Source organism: Boleophthalmus pectinirostris, unplaced genomic scaffold (assembly GCF_026225935.1).
Source record: "Boleophthalmus pectinirostris isolate CB_2022bp ecotype Guang Dong unplaced genomic scaffold, ASM2622593v1 HiC_scaffold_14, whole genome shotgun sequence".
In the NCBI taxonomy this organism is placed as follows: Eukaryota; Metazoa; Chordata; class Actinopteri; order Gobiiformes; family Gobiidae; genus Boleophthalmus; species Boleophthalmus pectinirostris.
In genome coordinates, this window is record NW_026571047.1 from 27,505,650 (window position 1) to 27,523,223 (window position 17,574).

General features: G+C 37.2%; 1 protein-coding gene across 2 annotated transcripts in view; it reads right to left on the minus strand.

Annotated features, from left to right (window-relative positions):
- Positions 1 to 10,304, minus strand: part of ldb3b (LIM domain binding 3b) — a 30,645-nt gene extending 20,341 nt beyond the window's left edge. For both annotated transcript variants that reach the window (XM_055150361.1, XM_020928809.2), the window contains exons 1-2: positions 10,234 to 10,304; positions 9,762 to 10,108 (exon numbers count right to left, since the gene is read on the minus strand). In XM_055150361.1, coding sequence (XP_055006336.1) covers positions 9,762 to 9,860 — 99 coding nt within the window. In that variant the 5' untranslated portion in view covers positions 9,861 to 10,108; positions 10,234 to 10,304. The remainder of the gene's footprint in view (positions 1 to 9,761; positions 10,109 to 10,233) is intronic.
- Between the last annotated feature and the right edge of the window lie 7,270 nt (positions 10,305 to 17,574).

Consider the following 17,574-nt stretch of genomic DNA (forward strand, 5'->3'; position numbering starts at 1 on the left):
CCAGGCCACTGACACACATTCACGGAGAGGCAGAGTTTCAAACACTAGACACTCAAAAACAACCACTTCTTTACCGCAAAGGAAAGTAGGTCAGCGTCTACGGTTTTACCCCACACACATTCAGCTGTTTGCGAATTTATCAATGGTTGTGATGGAATTTTAATGCGGATTTTTACCCCACGAATGTCAAAGTATTTTCAAATTTATCAGAGGTTTTCATTGTTTTTTAAAGCAGCTTTTTCAGATCATGTCCTGTTTTGTTTACATGTATTGGCATAGTGTTGTCACAATGTAAAATTTAATTGATTTTGAACCTGAAGCAAATACTGAGGCAATTTTAATTTTAATTTTCACTTTTTAATTAACACTTTTTAGACCGTAGGATGTAATTTTATCAAAATGTTAGTAGTTTCTTTAATAATACCATGTCATCCATATAATTTATCAATCGTTGTCAAAGATTGTTAAAGCAGATTTTAGTTTAAGTCAAAGTATATTAAAAATAATAATAAAATAGATTAACCTAGTGTTGTCACGATTCTAAAATTTCAAACTTGTGCTAAGGCAATTCAATATTATTTCTTTTAGAGAGTAGGATGTCATTTTTATCAAATTAATAGTCGTTTCTTTAATATTTTTATGTGGTCCATTTTCAAAATGTATCAATAGTTGTCAAAGATTGTTAATGCAGATTTTAGTTTAGGTTAATCTATTTATTTAATTTTATTTCATTTTATTTTAATGTATTTATTTATTTTAATTAATTTAATTAATTTATTATTATTATTTATTTTATTTTTTTTACTTGGTGTTGCCACAATGCTAAAATTTCAAACGTGTGCTAAGGCAATTCAATATTATTTTTTTTAGACGAGTAGGATGTCATTTTTATCAAATTAATATTAATATTATTACGGGGTCCATTTTCATATTCATCAATAGTTGTCAAAGTTTGTTTAAGGCAGCTTTTTTTTAATCTATTTTGTTTACATATTTTGGCGTATTGCTGTCTTTTTTCGCTCTTAAAGGTGAAAAGAATAATATATTGTTATTTAAACATTCAGAAAAGGTAAAATTTTGGCTTAATTTTGTATTTTTGTCAGTACTTGTTTAATTGAGGATCTAGTTTCGATTTCATTTTAGCGTTGATTAGAATCTCAGTATCAGTTTTTTGCTTTAGTTTGAGTGAAATACGTTGATTTGGCTGTCACTAATACATAAATAGAAAATGTTCAGTCAGTTTGTGGTTGTGTAAAGTTCTCCAGATCCCGCTATTATTAAACCCAAATCCATCATTCATACTTGTGTTATTCCCGGTGATGGAGCACTTGCTTGCTCAACCAATATCGTAAACTCTGTCATTTCCTTATGTACAAAAAAGAGCTGATGTTGCAAACCTAAGAAATAAGATCGATCTGTTAAAGTAGCTGAAGTAAAGAAGCATTTTTATTAAGAGGATTGCCACCAGTCTCATGGCAGCTCATATGTTATAATAGATGGAGAAGTCTCTGGATACAGCGATACGTTTATGAATGAAGATGGTGGAATAGTTTTGGGTTGTGTTTGAGCTAATTTGACAGATTTTCATGATTTTTTATTATTATTATTACTTTGTTTGGTGGGACAGTACTTGTGCTCAATATTTAGCTCATAGTTTAGGTCATTTAAGTGAGTTTGTGGGAAAAAAGTTGAGAAGAAAAGTGCAAAAATAAAGAGGAAAGTAGAAGTAAGTTTTAAAACTGAATACCTCTACCAGATATGTGTCAAAAATTCATTGATAATTTACCCGCAAAGACAGTTTAAACCTTTATTTAACAAAATGAAGGTGCTGTCAGTTATTTTTATTAGTCTAAATATAACTAATGTGTAATTTATTCAAGTTATGGCCCATGTTAATATCATGGTTGCTAGGTAACACTTATAGAATTAGCTCAGGAAGTAAAATTATAAACTTCATCAAAATAAAACATTATAAATAGTAAAAACAAGGCCATATTTAACACAATAAAGGTGATGTCAGTTCTTTTATTAGTTTAATTATAACTATTGTGTAATTTATTCAAGTTTTGACCACTGCTAACATTATGGTTGCTAGGTAACAGTTATAGCATTAGCTCCAGTGTCCATCCAGGAAGTAAAATTATACACTTTATCAAAATAAAATTTTAAAAACTGGTTAAAACAAGGTGAGATTGAACAAAATAAAGGTGTTATCATTTATTTTTATTAGTCTAAATATAACTATTGCATAATTTATTCATGTTTTGGCCCTTGTTAACATCATGGTCGCTAGGTAACAGTTTTAACTGGTTAAAACAAGTTGAGATTTAACAAAATAAAGGTGTTGTCAGTTATTTTTATCAGTCTAATCAGAACTATTGTATAATTTAAATAGTTTTGAGCCATTATTATTATCTTTTGATTGTTTGCCTTTGCTTCATTTTTGATAATATTTGGATTTGGTATTTATTAGAAAGATGGTGTTTTCCTTTTGAAAATAAGAAAAATATAAAAGGAAAAATAATTGTGATTTGTAAATCTTGTATGAGTATATTGTGATTCCTTAATAAAAATATTTATAAAAAAATAAATAAAAATAGTTTTGAGCCTTGTTAATGTTATGGTTGCTAGGTAACAAGGTCAACTGGAAAGCTTCATATCTGCTGCCAGTGTCCAACAGGAAGTGAAATTATAAACTTAATCAAAATAAAATTTTAAAATAGTAAAAACAAGGTGAGATTTAACAAAATAAAGGTGTCGTCAGTTATTTTTATTAGTCTAACTGTAACTATTGTGTAATTTAGTTTTAGATAGATTTGACCATTGTTAGTCGTTGCTAGGTAACAGTTAAGACATTGACATATCTTTTATAATCCTCTATAATTATCGATAATTATAATCTTCACCAAAATAAAAAATAAATCCGCCTTATTTTTTTACTTTTTTAACAAAATAAAGGTGTTGTCAGTTATTTTTTATCAATCTAATCATATCTATTGTGTAATTTAGATATAGATAGATAGTTTTGGGTCTTGTTAATGTTATGGTTGCTAGATAACAAGGTCAACTGGAAATCTTCATATCTGCTGCCAGGAAGTAATATTATATAGTTATGTAATTATAAGTTAAATTAAGTAACTTAACTAAAAAAAAAAGAAAAGAAAAGAAAAACAAGGCGAGATTTAACAAAATAAAGGCATTATCATTTATTTGTATTAGTCCAATCAGAACTATTGTGTAATTTAGATAGATTTCGGCCTTGTTAATGTTATGGTTGCTAGGTTACAGGGTCAACTTCACCAGAATTAATAAAAATAGTAAGAATAAGGTGAGATTTAACAAAATAAAGGTGTTGTCAGTTATGTTTAAAAAAAAAAAATCTATCTAATCGTAACTATTGCGTAATTTAGATAGTTTTGGGCATTGTTAATGTTATGATTGCTAGGTAACACGGTCAACATCACCAATTTAATAAAAATCGTAAAAGCAAGGTGACATTTTTGAGTCGAATCTTGGTTAACATGATTATAATTATTATGTTTTTGGCTAATTATTAGTATTCTAACCTGCGATTGGCACTTTAAGGTGTGCGCTGAGAGCCGGTCTAACCTTACAGCGGACTCGTTAAAACAGATATAAATACACCGCTCTGTTGATGCCTGGGGCTTCGCTCAGATTGACCCCCGCGTGCCCCCCTCCCGCGGCCCTTCCCCCAAACACACACACACACACACCCCTACACACACACACTCACACGGTCACACACTTGTACATGTGAAGGAGACCCACATCTGCTCCTGACAATCACTCATTCCACTGTATGTTCAAATCAAGACCAGGTACACTGCTAAAAGTAAAAAAAAAAAAAAAAAAAAAAAAAAAAATCCAATATCCAAGTTACAATTACTTACTTTATTTACATAGATTCGACTTGATAAGTAAAAATTCTGAGTAAGATTTATTTTTTTAATTCAAGCAACATGTTTTTTTTTTTTTTTTATACAAATTCAGATGCTATTCACAATTTCAATTTTTTATTTATTTTTTTAGTTAATAGGATGTACTTTTTTTATCAACACAGTAGTATTTTGTTTAGTATTACAGTGTGTTTTGTATTCAAATGTGGCTATAATTCTAAACAAAGACTGCTTAAGGTGTTTTTTTCATTTAGATTAATCTATTTTGTTTATGTATTTTGGCATATCGCTGTTATAAAACAAAAATTTCATATACTATGTAAGTAAAATAAGATGTAAGTAAAAATTCTGAGTAAGATTTATTTTTTATTTTAATTTTAAATTTTTTTGGTATGAATTTTTTTGTTTAGTTAATAGGGTGTACTTTTTTAAAAATTGAAACAGTAGTAATTTTTTTAATATTACCATGTGTTTATTCAGATGTAGCTATAATTTTTTACAAAGATTACTTAAGGTGCTTTTTCATTTAGATTCATCTAGTTTGTTTATATATTTTGGCGTAGTACTGGTATAATACTAAAACTTCAAATACCAAGTCAGTAAAAATAAGATAAGTAAAAATTCTGAGTAAGATTTATTTTTTAATTCAAGCAAAGTGCAAAAAGTTGTTTTTCTTAAGTGTAAAAAGATGTATTTTCCTATTTTAAATACAAAATATCATGTTCCATTGTGTGAAATTTACTCAAATAAGATTTTTTTTTTTTAACTGAAGTAATTTTAGCTAGAAAAACTTTACTAGATTTTAGTTTGTGGTGTAGCTCCCATAATATTACAAGCCTTTAAAGGGCAATGTTATATATTTTATTGGGTATTTAGTTGTAAAATTTAACATGTATGGATCATTATTTTACATTTTGTTAATTGTAAATCTTAATATTGATCTAAATTGACTTAAAAATGTTTAAATTGACTTCACAATTTCAGTGTAGTGAGCAGCAGATTTTCATTTACTTTGTTGTATTATAAAAAAAAAATGACTATGTGACATTTTTGAATCCTAGAATTGTGATTTTGAGTCTGAATTTTTAATTTTTAATCACAAGTAATTACAGAGGAGTGGGCGGGGATAGGGGGTAGGTGAAAACAGAAATTTTCTAAGCACTCAATTCTTGAATAAATTACAATACAGGATCATTCCAACATGTACGGATCAATCGAAATGCAACTTTGTGTGAGCAAATGATGAAGGGAAAACCATTATAACTTGGATTAAAGTTTAAAAAGGTATTTGTACATATGAGAAAATGCTGTGTTTTTTATATAGTCCCTGATAATTACAGTTGGATAAGCGCTTTGACATTTCCTGCTACTTTTAACCGAAATATTTGTTCCTAAACCATAATCACTGCATCTTCAAAAATGAACTTGCTGTTTAATTTGCCAGCGTAACCCTGAAGCGAAGCGGCTGCTGTTGCTGAAATTGTGCGTCCGAGATCGAAGGTTTTGCTAAATGCAGGAGAAATTAGCAATTGTATCTGAGCGAGCGAGCTACTCTTCAAAAATGAGACCAATTTTCCCCTCAGTTGTTCTCTTGTCTGCGGACATAATCGTCACTTGAAAACAGTTCTAGCTTCCCCTCCCCGGCCCTGTCATCGAGTAATCACGGAGTCGGGAGTCCGATTTTGGCTCTAACCACAATTTAATCCTCAAAAAATTGCAGTATGTTTAAATGCAACAAGTACAGCTCAGTATCATCCATGTTTTTTTGAGAATTTAGAGAGAATATTTGTGGCTTTAAAAAGAAATAACTACAGCAGACTAAGTTTAAAGGCGCATTGTTTGCTTTTCTTTGGTCCGTGGAGCTGTGATTGCTTTGTCTGGAATGTTTCACAGTGTGGCATTAAAGCTACTGTCGTCATGGAGACCAAACCAGGCCAGATCTCGCTCACATTCAGAATGCCTGTTTTGTTTTGGGTTTTTGGGGGGAATTTTTGAGCTATAAAACCACCTGTAACTGAATAAATGTAAGTTCGATGTGTTTAATGCCATACCGTGGGACATTCCAAGACCAGCGATGGCGTATCCATAGTAACAAGAAGCTGACGGACCTCCAACCGAACACCGAAAATCGAAAACGGAAACCGAAAATCAGTTCTATACCACTATCTCCATTTTAGTTTGCATGGAAGATGGAATATTATTTGAGCACACTTTCTGGCACACTGACAAAATACCACGATAAAGCAGTTAAAATAAGGTTAAAACAATAACTGCGGACTTCAAAGTTGGTTTTATTGTTGTTAAGGCATTCGTTTAAGTCTCAAAATATCTGTTTATATAGGACTTAAACAGGGGCCCTATTAAAATACCAAGTTGTTGACGGTAATGCAACCCCTGGACTTGCCCGTAAACATATCACTAATTGGGATTTCTCGCTGTCAATCAGACGAGATAAACTCCCCACCGTATATAAAATCACTCAATAACTACGCGATATTTTTAATTTAAAGTTGCGCTGCATAATATTTCTAGTGGACCGTTCGTTATTTGCTTGTCTCTGTGAAAATTTTACAGCTTAAACTTATCAATCACGAAGAAGACGAGCAGGTTACAGCACTATGTTGCGTTACAGGTCAGATCTGTGGAGAGTCGGCCTATTCACAGAAGGAATTAATGTATTTTTGAGCAATAGAAACACTTGTATTGCTAGATGTGTATGTTTAAAGTCATACCGTGGGACATTCCAGGCAAAGCAGTAACATTATTTGATTTATTTGACTTATTTTCTGCTTTTTTTGGACTGGTTTTTATTGTTTTAGGACTGGTACGACCAAATTTTAGCAGTTTTTACCTTTTCTCGTCTTCATTTTGTGATCTTTGGAAGCTGCTTTGTTTATAAAATGTGCTGTAGAACTAACGTGGATTTGGATTTCCTTCGAGACAAGTTGGAAAAATTGCGCAAGTTCACCTTTTCGCGAGTTCAGAATCTAGTGAAAGATCTCCTGACTCGCAAAATGTATGGAATTTCCCGTCTTCATTCCTCTGTCTTTTCTTAGTTCTTGGCAAAAGTAGATTGAAATCCAAACCACGTCCGTTACGTCAAAGTGTAACTGCAGCCCCGCTGGTCGTGTCAAACCCCTATGTTTTATGTCGCGGAGCTTATAGGACTTAACCATACGCACAAAACGGACAATGCAAGATCATGGAGCGATCCGGCTTGACCTTGGGATTTTTAAAGCCAAGGATCAAACTATAATGCAAATTTATCTATCTACAAATAAAAATGTCAACAGTGTGAGGGAATTTAAAGGTGCATTGCGTAACTTTTCCGGTTGGGGGTCCGTCAAAGGTCCGTCAAACCTTTCTACCTTCATGGAAAATAGAAAGAAATCTCAAGTTTTTCTAGGTGTGTTTTTAAGCTTTAAAACCTCTTGTAATTGAATAAATGTAAGGTAGAGCTCTTTAATGTCACACTGTGGAACATTCCAGACAGTAACGTATCCATAGAAACAAGCAGGTGAGGGACCATCAATCAAAATGTTACACAATGCAGCTTTTAACTTTAACATGTGTCATAATTTCATCTTTTTGGCGAAGTTTTAGTCGCGCAGCTGCTAGTTATTACTTCGCCTTGATTGTTTCACAGTGTGGCATTAAACGTCGCCATGGATACAAGCGGACGACGCGACCAGGCCATGTCACAGGTCAGATCTGCGGGAACGTGAGCCCATAGGAATGTTTTTTCAAGGTTTTTGTCGACACTTAAGGAGTTTTTATTAACAAGCAGGTGCAAGAAAGGTGTTTTTAGTGTCTGGATTAACACATATATGATCAGATAAGCAGAAAAGTTACTTAGTGCAGCTTTAATACAGGGGGTAACACAAGATCTACCCCACACAGTGTTCCCCATCGCCTCTGAAGCTATTTAAAGGGACTGCTGTAAATACTCTGACTGCTGTGCCAGACCAAACCGAGCCCTCGCTGCAAACTTCAACTCTAGAAAACGTGACAGATATTTTCCACATTAAACGCGAATGCAGAGAGACAAAAATACGACAAACTCTGAAACTTTAAACTGGCGCTGACGACGTTAAGGCGCCTGAGATTTGCGAAGTTGAAAACGGCGATTGAAACACGAAAATAGTTATGCCGCGGCTTGTTAAAGAAGGTGGAAATCGCGGGAAAAAAATGTATGTAAACAGATCAGCTTCCTGTTTATACGTGACGTTTTTTTTGAGGACTTTTCTTTATTTAAATCGTCCAATAATCTCATTTTCTGACATTTTGAAACCCATAAATCTCATGGTTTGTTATTTAAAACCACAGAGGACTTAGGTATTTTGTTAGAAGTGAAATGTTTGTACAATTTATTGATTTTTTTTACAAGTTTAAATCGCCACCAGGGGTCACTAGCGAGTTTAGTCTTTGTTCCAAGCTTGGTAAATTTGCACAGCTTTCACACACACTTTTGTCAAATCGGTTACAATTTACTGTCAAAAAACCTTTAAAAATTCTAAAAAAAGACAAGAAATTTAACATGCAACATAACATTGTGACTTGTAATAACTTTTTTTTGTTTGTAGTGGTGCAATTTGACCGTAAACCATTCAAAAATACTACATTTTATTTCGATTTGTTCTTCTCTACGCCAACAGTGCTTCTTTTTTGGACTCATGGATTGCATCTCGCTTATTTATATACAGATAAATTAAAGTGTAGCCGAAGTCGAACGCTTTAACTTCTTCTTCTTCGCCTCGTGTCCGAACTATTTGAGTCCAGCAGTGCAGGTCTATTCTGGAAATTACATGTGAGCTCCGTGTCATCATCACTTAAAATTACATAACCGCCGCTGCTGGCTCCTGTAAGCTTTTAAGTGGCACCTGCCTTCTCCGGTCCGTATTCACAAACGCGTAACTACGGGACCAATGTCATTCTGGACATGTATGGATATCCCGTAGTACTTATATTCGCGTTACGTAATCGGCAAATGTGTTGGCGGTTGAAAAGAAACAGTAGTAGGTTTAAGGTTTAAGGTTGTGCTGTGGGCTACGAAAACTCCAAATTAGTTTTCGATGCATGCCCAAATTTGTAACTTTTATTTACACGTTGCGAAAGTTTTCTAAAAGTTTGTTCCATTCACATCAAAATTATCAAAACAATATACAAAATTATACTCACTTTAATTGGATAAAACGTGACATGCAAACTTAAAATGCATCGTTTTGGCAATGACCTGAGAAACTTTGCTTTTAAACTTTAAACTTTTTACAGACTGCAGCACGAAATTAGGTATTTTAACTTATTTGTAGTAGCTGTGTTTAAAACTAAAATGTGTTTTAAAGTTTATAAAAAATGCCATGCAAAAATTTGCTTCGTATCGTGTCGTTTTTGCTGCCGATTATAGTTTTAATCGTTTGTTTACTATAAATATCTGCAGCTTTTCTGGCTCCGTCAAGTGCTTTTCTACGTGGAGATGTTGTTTTTTTTTTGTCTGGAATACTTCACAGTATGGTTTTAAACGTTTCTAGACCAAAACAGACCAAGTTACAGGTCAGATCTGTGGAGAGGCGACCCACTCAAAGCCAGAATCTGTGTTTTTTTGAGGTATTTTTGAGCTCTAAAACCACTTGTAATTGAATAAATGTAAAGTAGAGCTGTTTAAAGTCATGCTGTGGGACATTCCAGGCACATCAGTGACAAATCCGCGCAGAAAAACGTTTGGACGGAAGCTCCGATCGAAAAGTTAAACAGTCCAGCTTTAAGACAGATCTTTTGACAATCACAAATTCATGCACGTTTCTTAAATTTCGCGCATTTTAATACATTTTTGTTTTCGTTTCTTACCCTGGAAATGGTCAGTGGCATGTTGAAATCCTTGCCTCCCTGTAGCCTGAAGCCCCAAGGAGCGGGGCCGTTCAAACTGACCGTATACGTAGAGCTCATTTTGGGTTCAAACTACGAAGTCCACGCGTTCTTTTTTTTTTTTCTCTTTTCTTCCTCCTGTTTCCGGGATCGGGAACACCCTGCTGCTCGGGACGCTGGAATCTAACCCCCTTATTTACCACCTTTCCGCCGCGGCACCCTCTCTTCGCCCGGTCTACTCAGGTCAAACCAGCCTGGAGTGAAGGGTGGAGGTTGGAGGTGCTGGTTGGGTGCCTTCAGTGTGGGTGGGGGTGGACCCGACTACGCCACTGGAAAAACACGCGAGATACAAACGGCAACAACGGCCAATAAATTTAAGATAAACCACAAAAAACTGATTAGAAATTGCACCAAAAGCTGAAATTGAGTTGCAAAAAAATATATATATATTTACGTAATTTGTGGGTTTGGTTGGAGAGCGCTGCTTGCAGGGTTGCTGAAGGTTAGCTGCAGACAGGGCCTAAGAATAGCAGTGGGTGCATAGACACATAGGGCTTGGTCCTTATAAGGTTTGTAACTTGAAGCTCTGAAATGCTTGAGGGACGGATTCACTTTGCCAATATAGACCCTCTGACAGTGACACATTCCCCCTCAGACCTTCCTCCCTCTCTCTCTCTCTCTCTCTATTTTTTTTTTCTCTTTGAGCTCTTTTTCTTTCTCCTTTTTGCGTCTTCTTTTGTCTTTTGTCTTTTGTTTCTCTCTTCTTTCTTTCTCTAACTTTCTCTCTCCCACCGATCTCATTTGTTTTTTCTTTCTGCCTCCTCTTCTCTCGCTTTTTTCTCTTTTTTTCTCACTTTGCTCTCTCTGTTTTTATCTCTCGCTCTTTGTCCCGCTTCCATCTCTTTCTCTTTTCTCTTCTCTCTGTGTTTCTTTCTCTTCTCTCCCTTTCTCTTTCTCTCCCATCTCTCTCTTCTCCTCTCTCTGTGTCTCTTTCTCTTCTCTCCCATCTCCCTTTCTTTCTCCCATCTCTCTTTCTCTTCTGTGTCTCTCTTTCTCTTCTCCCTCATCTCTCTTTCTCTTTTCTCTTTCTCTTCTCCTCTCTCTCCCATCTCTCTCTTCTCTTCTTCCCTCTCCACTTTCCTTTCTCTCCCTCCCTTTCTCTTTTCTCTCTCTCTCTTCTCTTTCTCTCTTTCTCTCTCTCTTTCTCTCCTCTCTTCTCTCTCTCCTTTCTCTTCTCTCTTTCTCTTCTCTCCCTCTCTTTCTCTTTTCTCTCTCTCCTTTCTCTCTCTTCACTCTCTCTTCTCTCTCTCTTCTCTCCCTCTCCGTCTCCTCTCTCTTTTCTCTCTCATTCTCTCTTCTCTCTCCCATCTCTCTCTCTTCTCTCTGTTTCTTCCCCCCTTCTCTCTCTGTCTCTCTCTTTTCTCTTTTCTCTCCTTCTCTCTTTTTCTCTTCTCCCATCTCTCTGTCTTCTCTGTTCTCTCTTCTTCTCTCTCTTCTCTCTCTCTCTCTCTCTCTTCTCTCTCTCTCCTTCTCTCTCTCTTCTCTTTCTTCCTCTCTTCTCTCTCCCCTTTCTCTCTCTCTCTCTCTTCTCTCTTCTCTCCCTTTCTCTTCTTCTCTTCTCTCTTCTCTCTCTTCTCCCTCTCTCTCTCTCTCTCTCTCTCTCCTTCTTCTCTCTCTCTCTCTTTCTTTTCTGTCTCTCTCTCTTTTCTTCTCATCTCTCTCCTCTTCTTCTCTTCTCTCTCTTCTCTCTGTCTCTCTCTCTTCTCTCTTCTCTCTTTCTCTTTCTCCCTCTCTCTCTCTCTCTCTCTCTTCTCTTCTCTTCTCTCTCTCTTCTCCCACTCTCTGTCTTCTCTGTTTCTCTTCTTCTCTTTCTCTTTCTCTTTTCCTCTCCTCCTCTCTTCTCTCCTCTCTGTCTCTTCTCTCTCTCTTCTCTTCTCTCTTCTCCATCTCTCTTCTCTTCTCTTCTCTCCTCTCTTCTCCTTTCTCTCTCCTCATCTCTCTCTCCTCTGTTCTCTCTCCTCATCTCTCTCTTTCTCTCTTCTGTCCTCTCTTTCTCTTCTCCCTCATCTCTCTTTCTCTTTTTCTCTTTTCTCTTCCCCCCCCTCCTTCTTTCTCTTCTCACTATGTCTCCTTCTCTCTCCTCCCTCCCTTCTTTCTTTCTCTCTCTCTCCCATCTCTCTCTTTCTCTTCTGTGTGTCTCTTTCTCTTCTCCCCCCCATTTTTCTCTTGTCTCTGTGTTTTTCTTTCTCTTCTCCTCTCTCTCCCATCTCTCTTCTCTTCTCTCTGTGTCTCTTTCTCTTCTCTCCCATCTCCCTTTCTCTCTCCCATCTCTCTCTTTCTCTTCTCTCTCTTTCTCCATTCTCTCTTCTTCTCTTTCTCTCTCTCCTCTTCTCTCTTTTCCTCTTCTTCTCTTTTTTCTTCTCTTACATCTCCCTTTCTCTCTCCCACGTCTTTCTCTTCTTGCTGTGTCTCTCTCTTCTCCCCCCTCCCTTTCTCTCTCTCTCTCTCTCTCTCTCCCATCTCTCTTTCTCTTCTCTCTGTTTCTTCCCCCCCTTCTCTCTCTGTCTCTCTCCCATCTCTTTCTCTTCTCCCCCTTTCCTCTCTCGTTCTCTCTCCCATCTCTTTCTCTTCTCTCACTGTCTCTCTTTCTCTTCTCTTACATCTCTCTCTCTCTCTCTCTCTCTCTCTCTTCTCTCTCTTCTCTCTTTCTCTTCTCTCTCTCTCTCTCTCTTCTCTCTGTGTCTCTCTTTCTCTTCTCTCCCATCTTTTTCTTCTTCCCCCTCCCCCTTTCTCTTTCTCTCGTTCTCTCTCCCATCTCTCGCTTTCTCTTCTGTGTCTCCCTTTCTCTTCTCCCTCATGTCTCTTTCTCTTTTCTCTTTCTCTTCTCCCCGCTGTCCCATCTCTTTCTCTTCTCGCTATGTCTCCTTCTCTTCTCCTCCCTCCCTTTCTTTCTTTCTTTCTTTCTTTCTTTCTCTCTCCCATCTCTCTCTTTCTCTTCTGTGTGTCTCTTTCTCTTCTCCCCCCCATTTTTCTCTTGTCTCTGTGTTTTTCTTTCTCTTCTCCTCTCTCTCCCATCTCTCTTTTTCTTCTCTCTGTGTCTCGCTTTCTCTTCTCCCCCTCTCTTCCTCTCTCTCTCTCTCTCCCTCCCTCTTTCTCTCCTTCTCTCTTTCCGTCACTTCGCGGTGCTGTTCTGTCACTTCATAATGTTATCACAGAGGCTCCATTATGTCAGTGGAGAGGGGATCGTCCCGGCTTAACACCGGGGACGGAACAGCATTTGTTTCGATGTGGTTTAAGAGCCGGATTAAAAGTGCTCCGGATAACCTCACGCTACCTGCCTGTCTCCGTGGAGATAGTGTCGCTCTGCCAGGAATGTTCCACGGTACGGCATTAAACGCATCTCAATGACGACGACCCGGTGACGCCGCTGGGAACTGCGTGTGCACATTTGAGCCCGGGTTAAGAACCGGGGAGAGTCCTGAGAGTCTTCAAAGGTTTTTTTAGTTGAACTTACTCTCGCGATAAAACTTAAACTAGGACAAAACTGCAGCCTGAAGTGACCCGAGTCTGATTTTTTCGCCCCTATGTGACCTGTATCTGATCTCTTAATGACAGTTTGAACGACACAGATCCGATTTTTTTCAAGCGTAACCCAGGACACTTGGATATGTGCTCCTAAAACCGACACATATCCGATCTTTTGGCGTGCGACTTCAGTCTGAACGGTCAGGTCGCATTCATCCCACCTACACGTCAGGCTCGGAGTCTCGTCAGTGGAGGGAAAGCGAGGTTAGAGAGTTTATTCATATTTGGGGGGGATCAGGATGGATGTGTTCAGGCCAAATTGGAGGAATCTTATCGGTTTTTGAAATGATTGCCAAAGAAATGTCCGAGCGCGGCTACAGACGGTCCTGGCTCCACTGTCAACGAAAAATAAAGAGCCTGCGAGCCAAATACACGGAGGCTAAAGACTCAAACAAACGAAGCGACCGTGGACGTGTAACCTGTCCGTTTTACCAAGAACTGGACCGTATTTTTGGAGATAAGCCCAGCGTTTAGGCATCTTCCATAAACACTGAGCTCGTTCACTAGGGTTGTGCAAAAATGTCAAAATATCTATATATCGTATCGTTTAATGTGATGATACAGTATTGATATCGTGGGCTGCTGTATCGATATATCTGCAAGTATTTTTTGGCGTATTTTACCAAATTATTTTGTTACAGCGCCGCAGTTTTATTGTTTCTTTAGAGAAAGGAAACTCGTTGACATTTTCACTGTTTTGATGATTAAAATGGACGTTTTTCATAATAACTTTGCTCAAGAAGTGGTTTCACAAAGACTTTTAGTATCACAGCCATGATTTAGCTTTTACTTTTTATCGAACTGTAGCGAATCGCTTTGAAATATATCGTATCAAATCAAAAGTGCACAGTATCGAGGTATGTATCGTATCGGCAGCTTCTTATTGATCCTCCAACGTGCACGTGAGACACTTGATGCGTTTAAAGTTTACCCTGGAGATTCCAAACAAGTCGCATTTAATTGGAAACGTGAACGACCTTGGAAAAAAATTGGATTTCACAAAAAAAAAAAAAATCAGAATTGAGCATTAAGCCCTGCAAAACACAACCTTTGTCTCTTACTTACATTACCATATAGTTTCTAGTCCAATGCAAATTCAATCTATTGCACAGTTTTTATGTTAAGTTGCTTCTAAGCTGAGTTTATTTCTAATTTAGTTCAGGAGGAATTGTGACAAAACTGGGAATCAGCCAGGACTGGCCCAGAACTTCACCGGGACTAGAATAGAACAAGACCAAAGAAAGTCTAAAACTGGATTCAAACTAAAACCAAACCAGAAAGTGGAAAAAAAAAAGATATCCTTGAATCACTAATAACTTAAACATTGAAATTTAAGCCCGTCGCTGAGTTAATTGAACACAAAATGATCCCTGGTTTTAACGGCAGCTTCTTTCTAAAACGGTTGTAGCGGCATGTAGACATCTAGACCCTATCGTTATGTAACAGGCTAATAACAGACTGAGTGAAAGCTGCATGCGCTCCTCTTGGGACTGCACGTTTGGTCTCCTGCATACTTCCCCCCGCCACTTGGGGTCAGTAATAAAACCTCGACTGACTGGAAAAAGCATTTGACCCTAAATAACTATAATAAACCGGATCTGCCCTGGAGCGTGGCCTCTCGCCGGACAATATGTGCGACGACTCGTTAAAGGGGCCGTATTTCGTTATTTTCTGATCTGTTATAATGTTGTTTCCTCATCACAAACAGACCTGGAGTTGTGTTTCATTTCACACATGTTTAACTCATGATGTCATTCATACACAGTGTTGGGAAGGTGACTTTTAAAATGTATTCCCCTACAGATTACAGATTACACACCCCAAAATGTAGTTTGTAACTTAATCCATTAAATTACTTAAAGTGAGTAATGTAATCTGAATACTTTGGATTACTTACTATTGTCATGTTTTTTAAAAGTACATGAATGTACCGACCACATCCTGAAAGTTCATGTTTGTTCTTTATTATTTATTTAGTCTTTATTTGACCGTATAAAAAATATTATTGATAGAGAAATTATTTTTATATGAGATCACTGCTGCCTTCAGTTATGTCCACCCGACTGTTAAGTGTCATATTGTATTAGTTTAGTCCTGGTTTAGACCTGGTTTAGTCCTGGTTTAGACCAGGTTTAGTGCTGGTTTAGTCCTGGTTTTAGTCCTGGTTTAGTCCTGGATTTAGCTCTGCTTTTAGTCCTGGTTTAGACCTGGTTTTAGTTCTGGTTTTAGTTCTGGTTTTAGTCTTGGTTTAGTCCTGGTTTAGGCCTGCTTTAGTTCTGGTTTTAGTCCTGGTTTAGACTTGCTTTAGTCCTGGTTTTAGTCCTGGTTTAGACCTGGTTTAGACATGGTTTAGTTCTGGTTTTAGTCCTGGTTTAGTCCTGGTTTAATCCTGGTTTAGACTTGCTTTAGTCCTGCTTTAATCCTGGTTTTAGTTCTGGTTTTAGACCTGGTTTAGTCCTGGTTTAATCCTGGTTTAGACTTGCTTTAGTCCTGCTTTAGTCCTGGTTTTAGTTCTGGTTTTCGTTCTGGTTTTCGTTCTGGTTTTCGTTCTGGTTTTCGTTCTGGTTTTAGTCCTGGTTTTAGTCCTGGTTTTAGTCCTGGTTTTAGTCCTGGTTTTAGTCCTGGTTTTAGTCCTGGTTTAGTCCTGCTTTTAGTTCTGGGTTTAGTCCTGGTTTAGACCTCGTTTTAGTTCTGGGTTTAGTCCTGGTTTAGTCCTGGTTTAGTCCTGGTTTAGTCCTGGTTTAGCCCAAAATGTGAAAACAGGAAAATACTGCTGTGTAATCCATTTATTTCAAAAAAGTAACTGTAATCCAATTACAACTCACTGAAACAGTAACTGTCACCGAATACAGTTACTCATAATTTGTACTCTGATTACATAACTCCAGTACATGTAATCTGTTACTCCCCAACACTGGTCATACAGTAATACAGGAAGTGCTCCACTGTGTTTTTACTACCGCTGCATGACACGACGAGGTGGAACAGAACATTTTGAGCTTCGGAAATGTAGAAAACGCAGATGTCAACGAAACCAAACGCAATTCCACATATGTTTTTGAGGAGGTAACAACAATCTAACGTGGATCGACGCTCACAAGAGTTAATTTTGTGTAAACAGAACCTTTAAAAAAATTGGGTCAAGAATTCATGCTTGCAACTCAACATAAAGAAAACTGTCTGCATGAAAAAAAACTATTGATCTACAGCGGTCCAATGTCTTCCTGGACGGCGTGGAACTCGGCCTCGTCAAAGAGTTTAAATACCTGGGACTGACGCTGGACCCGACATTGACATTTAAAAAACACATTAAGCGCCTTACAAAAACTGTTAATTTTAACCCTAACCCTAAGACCTTTTATGACTTTATATGCGGCACAAATGTTTTTACACTCCATGATTCTGTCCCATATAGACGACTGCAGAACCACATGGTCACTCGCTGCTGCACAACACTCAAACCCATCGAATCACTATTTAAAAAAGCCATAAAAATATTGGACAAGAAACCTGCACTATTTTAGACAAGTATAATTTGCTTAATTTTAATAATGTTATTGGTTTTAAATATGGATGTTTTGTCTATAAAGTTTTGCATGGACTTGCCCCTCCTCCGTTACAGGATTTGATTAAAGTAAAGACGGTGAGTGGGATGGGAACTAGGGCCACAGCTCAGGGGAACTGTGACGTCCCACACAGACGCACAACATTCGGACAATGTGCGTCTCAGTCAGAGGCACAACATTTTGGAACAGTCTGCCACTGTCAATAAGAGAAACTCCAACTCTTGCCACCTTCAAGTCCTACTTAAAAGAGCGGCTAAAGAAAAAACAGACTTGTGGACACTTTTAGTATAGATTTGGTACTTGTTTTTGCTTTGTTTAAATTTGTGGTGTTACCTGCCGAGGGACGACAGATGGAAATTAGCGTTCTTGCTATAATCTGTCATATTTACACTGCAATGTTGTAGATGTTCATTAATATGCACTGTCCCTATTAAATAAATAAATAAATAAAAGCAGTCGTCTGTATTATGTAAGATTGACTTTTATGAGTTTTAAACCATGTTACTACAGTATTCTTTCATCATTAGTGCCGGGTTTCATTAAGAAGTTGCCGATACGATTCATATCTCGATACATAGGCCAAGATATGATACATAGCTTGGTACAGTGTGTTTTCGTTTTGATATGATTTATTTCAAATCGAT